General features: G+C 46.2%; 1 protein-coding gene across 1 annotated transcript; it reads left to right on the plus strand.

The window, feature by feature from the left end:
- Positions 1-5,427: 5,427 nt before the first annotated feature.
- On the plus strand, positions 5,428-5,805 carry V1514DRAFT_287152 (uncharacterized protein; the record flags this gene model as incomplete). The annotated part of the gene is made up of 1 exon (XM_066925215.1): positions 5,428-5,805. A coding segment is annotated over one exon (378 nt), but the record flags the coding sequence as incomplete, so codon positions are not given.
- Positions 5,806-6,947: the final 1,142 nt, after the last annotated feature.

The following is a 6,947-nucleotide window of genomic DNA, read 5'->3' on the forward strand; positions in this document are numbered from 1 at the left end:
CACAGAATGCCCTATGTTGTATTGACTACTTAGTGTAGGAGAAAATAAAGAACAAATTGAGACAAACGAAAATAAACCAAAAATGGTGTAACGGAGCGAAGAAACAGAGAATATAACAGAAAGATGAAGAGAGAAGCAAAATATCCAATATAAAGAAGACAACAAGGAATTTTTTTTTTCTTTTTTTTTTTCTATTTTTTCCCTTTTTTTCCTTTTATTTCCTTTTTCATTCATTCATTCATTCATTTTTTTTTTTTTTTTTTTTTTTTTAATATTATAATGAAAACACAAAACGATCACCATTAATCGCAGACGAGTGCCGCTGCGGCGCGTGTAAACAGATCCTGAAACCATCTAACTTCCTGTGCTGGATCGCTTAGGCATGGGTACCTGCGTCTACAGATATGTAAAAAAGTCACCCATCATTATGCATTTGTCCCCCGGATCAATCAACCTCAGTAGGGTTGGTGCTAGTAGTACAGCAGTCCTGGCTCTCACCAACCTTAGAACCAGGCTCAGAAGTTACTGGGTTCGAACCCCCATTTTGTCAGTTATTTTGGAAAATTAATTTATTCCTTATTTTATTTTGGTTCCTCTCCTATTGCATCTACAGTTATGGTTCCTACCCCAATTGGCTTTTGGCAGCCATTAGTCATCCCATTTTGATTAGATCCCACGGATAAGGTTTATTGTTTAAAGTTTATTGTATGGAAATTATTCTGATTGTACTTTCCGTGATAGCAGGTTTTCCCCTTAAAATTAAGGCGGGTTTTCCCTGTTATGTCATCCAAATGGACACTGAATAAGAGTTATATTAGATTATTTGTACTACAGCAGGCCATAACTGGAATAGTTGCATGTTTGTTTAAAATAAAGAATAATAATAATAATAAAGTGTCCATTTGGATGACATAAATCAATTACGACACGTCTTGGTCCCGAATCATCAACAACTCCCACAATCAATTTCTTTTTTTTTTTTTTTGGTCAACAATCTCCTCTCTTTATCTCATGGTATCTCGGTCCCGGCAGCCCTTCCCCTTTCATAACTATTTTTTTTTCTTCGCAATCAGCGCGGCAATAAGGTCAAATTAGATGGGTTTTAGTGTACTATACTTCAAGGTTTCTAAGTGGTTAGATTAGGATTTTATTCGAAGGGAGTCTGAAGGATAGTTTGGTCGGATTTATTTTATGATTTTCTGTGAATGGTGGAGTACGGGTGGGATCTTTCTACACATGGGGGGTTTTATTTTCTTCAACGATACTCAGTAGTGGGATTCTCAGCACAATGAATCTACGCGTTCCTTCCTCGCGCATGTCTCTGTCCAAAGATTGGCAAACTTTCGGATGATTCATCAAAGTGGTCTTCTTTTTTCCTCCTCGGTCTCTCAACGAGGATGTGCTCAATCCCTTGGCAGCTGCTGTACGTCTTCCATGTTTGTAGGCCTTTTTCTATCGTCCTCCAGAATGGATTTGATTTGAATAGTTAATGCATGCTTATGTAAGATAAAAAAAAAGTTGCCTTCCAGAGCTCACTGACCAGGCACATACGCCAACGTCAGGTCTGTAAAGTATATAGACCTGAAGTTGGCGTATGTGCCTACATCGAGCCTTAGGCTCCGTCAATAAAAATTAATCAATCAATCAGGTTCGAATCCGGTGTGCGTCTATTATTATACTCGCGGGCTTGACGTTTCCTCGGTCTCTGTTTTCACACCTTTAATTTTTTATATTTCCTATTGTCTATTTATTGTACCACATCTTCTATGTACTTTATTTAGAACTTCCAATACATTCCGGGGGTTTCATCGGGCTTGCTCGGTGTCCCTGTATTAAGATAAAAAAAAATTGCCTTGGCAACGCTCCCTTGTCTACAGTTCTCTTCTTTTGTAATGGTGCCGCCGCTTCCTCAGCTCTATAAAGGGAACGGTGTGCCCGACCTTCGATGTAGGATAATTCTTTACTTTTGAATACACGTTCTACCTTATTATTGTTCCTTTTCGTCGGCTGACCCTTTAGTGTACCGAGTACACTAACATCTGGTAGTGATACTTTTTTCTGGTTCAATGGACAACGCGTAACATGCGCAGGGCGCAGCTCCTCCTACTTTTTTCGGCGGCTTCACCGACTCGAAGTCGCAGGGTTCGTCCAACAAAACGGCGGAGAACTCCTTCAGAGCGCGCTTGGCAGTCTGACGTTCGACGGCACAGGTGGTGCCCGCCGTCTCAACCAATTTTTAGAATCGGTTGACACCCAGCTGGCACTCCGCCAGTTTTGGGTTACCTCTGGCGAGGTGCTCGTGATGGTCGCTGGCCGGCTCCGCGATGGAGCTGCCACGTGGTTTACCACGTACCGGCAATCGTTGGGTGCGGAGATACCCTCTTGGGAAGACTTTCGCGAAGCTCTCCGGGCCGCGTTCCTGCCGCTAGACGACGCGGCCGAAACCTTTCGTCGTTTCGTGGAACTGCGTCAGACTTCCACCGTTCACCGGTACGCCGAGGAATTTCGTGACATTCTCAGGCAGGTCAATCCGGTATTTCGGAACCGGAGGCCACCCGGCACCTCAAGTTTTACTGGGGTTTGAAACCGGCTATCCGGGCACAGATGCCGCCACATCTGTTGACATTGCTGGATGATGTCGTGGCGCGTGCACACCCTTTGGAGCAATATACGGCTCCCTCACGTCCAGGACCATCAACTGGGTCTATGCCGCGCTCGTTCGTGGGTTCTCCGGCTCGTTCCACGGCCCCAGCGTCGCCTCGTTATTATAATGGTCCGGAACCAATGCAACTGGATTTGGTTCGCGCTCAGCGTCAGGTCGATCGTGAAGCTGGCAACTGTTATCGTTGCCTCCAACCCGGACATCTACAGACTGCATATCCTTTAAACGGGCACCACCAGGATTAAGGTCCGCACCTTGTGGCAGAGTAGGACCACGGCGGGTCCACTCTACAGAACAGTTGAGTAATGTCAAAAATAATAATAACATTAGTTCAGCTTACGTAACTGAAAATGTAGAGATCCGCGCCGACCGCACCCCGGAGTTTGTAACGGCTCCGGCGACTCCCATCGGTTCGCCTGTACCACGAACCGATGCTCCTTTCGACCTGATAACGACCATGACCGGCATGAGTTTAGACTCGACCGCCGAGGTGGAGTGCGCGCCTGAAGTCCCGAGTGACTTGGCCGCCCCATTGGTCCCGAATGACGAACGGATCCTAAATGGCCCGACCGCCACCGCAGGATACACCGCCGACCCGCGCGTATCGCGGGCCGAGACGCCTTTGAATTTTGACACGTACCCGACTAATATTGACTCAGGTTTGCCCGAACGTGACGCGATTGCCGAGCATGAAGTTCTGAATGACTTGGCTGGTAATGCATATTTTAACGAAGAATCGGCCTCAGATGGCTCGGCCATGGACGTCGATAGTGAGGAATTTGACGCCATGGATTTGAAGGCGACGTTCGTGTTGCTTGGAACCGCTCGCGTTTCGCTGACGCGCAACCCTGACAAGAAGGAAGACTCGTTTGCCGAAGTATCCCCGCCGTTCATCGTTTCCGGCAACAGTGACAGTTACCACGTGGGCGTCCTGCTGGACTCTGGCGCTGGATCTTCCTTCGTGCATCCGAGCGTTCTAACAGATATAGGAATTACAGACTTGTACACCTGCCCAGCAGTAAATCTACAGACAGCTCGCGGCCACTCGAGTGTGTCGCGCCGCTACGATATTTTACCGTTAACCATTGGCTCGTGGTCCGGAAGGGTCGCGTGCTATATCGTGCCCAGTCTGTCACACGGTATCATTTTGGGGTACCCCTTTATGAAACGACATGCCGACTTGATCGATATGGCGGCGGAGACGTTTGCCGAACTGGCGAATGGTCCGCTTCCCACCATCAGTATCGATAGTATCAATTTCGATGGCGACAATATTGGCAGAACCCTTCGACAGGCTGCGAGCGCATGGCTCTGCACGTTGGAAGTCAAGTCCGACACCGACCCGGACACCTTCCCATCCTTCGTTTTGGTGAGTACTCCGATATTGTTACTAACGAACCTCCCGCGGAACTTCCCCCTTCGCGCGGTGTAGCTCATCGTATCGAACTCGTTCCGGGGTCCAAACCGACGTTTAGACAACCCTACCGGCTTGCCATTCACGAACGTGAGGAACTCCACGGCAGATTCACGACTTACTAACACGCGGATTTATCGTGCCGTCATCGTCTCCATATTCGGCACCGGTACTGTTCGTCCAAAAAAAGGATGGTTCTCGACGCATGTGCGTTGATTATCGCCTTCTGAACAACCAGACGATTAGGAATCGGTTTCCGATTCCCTGATTAACGACTTGATTACCCAAGTTGGACCGGCCAAGATCTTTTCCAAACTATACCTAGCCTCGGGGTATTACCAGGTCCGAGTAGACCCAGCAGACGAGCACAAAACCGCATTTAGCACTAGCATGGGTCACTACCAGTTTCGAGTGATGCCTTTCGGCCTCACCAACGCACCGGCAACGTTTCAATCTCTCATGAACCGGGTGTTTCAATCGTTTCTTCACAGGTTTGTGGTAGTCTATTTGGATGATATACTAATATATAGCTCATCTCCTGAGGAGCATCAACAGCATGTAAGACTTGTCCTCGACGCTCTACGAGCCAACAATCTTATTGCAAAGGCATCGAAGTGCGAATTTTTTTAAAGAATCAGTCACTTTTCTGGGGTTTACCTTATCATCGCAAGGGTTGTTAGTCGAACAAGATAAGATCTCAGCCATGCTAGAGTTTCCCACACCTTCGACTCCCACGGCGGCCCTAAGATTCTTAGGTATGGCCGGCTATATCGACGTTTTGTTCCCCATTTCAGTGATTTAGAGAGGCCTTTGCGTCACTTCGGAATTGGGCGGGATCCTTGGGGGACAGCCCAAACGAAAGCATTCGCAATCCTGAAGAAAGCCCTAAGCAAACCCCCCGTTCTGATGATTCCGGATCTAAGCAAAAGCTTTGTCCTGACAACCGATGCCAGTGACCTAGGCATGGGCGCTGTCTTGGAGCAGTATGACGGTAAGCGGCTCATGGGCGCTGTGGGCTATTACTCCAAGGCGTTCCAAGGATCGCAACTCAACTACAGCGTTCAGGAGAAGAAGTTTCTAGCAGTCATTGAGGCACTAAGCTTCTTCCGCTATCTCCTTCTTGGCCGCCACTTCGTGTTAAAGACAGATCATTTTGCACTAACGTATTTACAGGAACAAACCAAAGCGCCTCAGAAGCGAATTGCGCGATGGCTTGATACGATCGCGGAATACGATTTTTCGATCAGTGGCAAGATTAACCACGTGGCCGACGCATTGAGCCGCATAGCCATGAACGCTCCAGGTAAGTATAACCCCGACGGCGGACATTGTGCGCGAAATTTCTTCTCGGTACGAGAATGAATCGTATTTTGGACCCATTTATACGGAACTGTCCGACACTAATCTAGATCGACCGAGCCACTACTCAAAAAAGTTTCGGCTTGAAGAGGGGGCGCTTTACTTCTCCGCCACAGTCGGTCTCGACTCTTCAAACTGGCGCCTCTGTGTCCTAGACGGTCCACAACGCCACCGACTGGTGACGGACGCCCACGAGGCAGGCGGTCACTTCAATTGGTATCGGTCGTATCTGTCGTTGGCCGACCAATATTACTGGCCTCGCATATTTAAACATGTTAAACGTCACGTCTTAACCTGTCATAGTTGCCAGGTCTCCAAGTCATCCCATCTTGCGAACGCAGGCATGCTGGAGCCTCTGCCTGTTGGTTAACTTTTTTTCCTTTTTCAAAAATCTTTTGATCAACAAATGATTTTTGCACTATTCGAACCGCCTCATTCCAAACATCAGAGTCATATTTTTTTCTCCAAGTTTCGACTTATTTTGAGGAAACAATTGGAGTCAAAGTCTGAAAACAAAAAAAAAAAACGAAAAACGTCATCATCATCCATCCACCTCAACACATCCTCAATCAGGCTAAATTGGTGAATCCTCAGTTATCATATCTATTAAGGTCAGCTCAAATTTTTTGACTTCAATTGCACTCAAATTTACTGGAGGTTCAACAGCCCGGTGAATACCCTATCTGCTGCTAGCTCGACACACGTACTGCTCAATAACCAACCACCATCAAATCAAAAAATAAATAAATACAGAAGATCCGATATTCAACTAGTCAAATCTCAAATTTCAAATTATTTGGATGAGTATTGGTGAAGATATTGCAAATTTGACAGTTCGAAAAACCAAGCAAGGAGCAGAAAATTTTTTTCAAAACAAAAACTCGGCAAAGATATTACTCAAACCCTAAAATCGCAAACAGGGAGGAAAACGAAAATTCTCCAGATTTTCATAACAGACTTGGAACTCAATCAAATGAGTCCGAAACTTCTACAGATGAATTGTCGTTTTTGACTCCACTCAGAAAAGGCTGATATAGCCTTAGTATATTTAAAAGAGCATACTACAAGGCATTTAAACCAGGTGATATTCCGACTAGACCTTGAATCACTCCAAAGACTCCCAAACATCTGACTGATCCACCTAGTTCTCCTCCTGGCTTTGCTGGCAGCACCAGTAATGAGGATAGCAATTTTGCACAACTGCAGAAAATTATTGAAGTTCTCACTGCACAATTAGCAGCAAAAGATGAAGCTGCAAGTGCACAATTGGCAGACAAAGATGAGATTATCAATAATCTCAAAAGAAATATTGAAACATTGACAAAAAGCAATGAAGCTATTGTCCAACAGGTCAAAGAGCTCCAACAACTTATCAAATCCCAAATGACAGTGGAAAAGAAATTCCAGCTCAAAGAAAACCAACCTGGGCAGAAATAACCAGTCCTGCAACAGTACCATCTTCACCAGATCCCATCATTATCAGGACCTCTGCCCAGCTCAGAAGCCCTGCTG

The sequence above is a fragment of the Lipomyces japonicus genome (assembly GCF_038497905.1).
Source record: "Lipomyces japonicus strain CBS 7319 unplaced genomic scaffold V1514scaffold_124, whole genome shotgun sequence".
Taxonomy (NCBI): Eukaryota; Fungi; Ascomycota; class Lipomycetes; order Lipomycetales; family Lipomycetaceae; genus Lipomyces; species Lipomyces japonicus.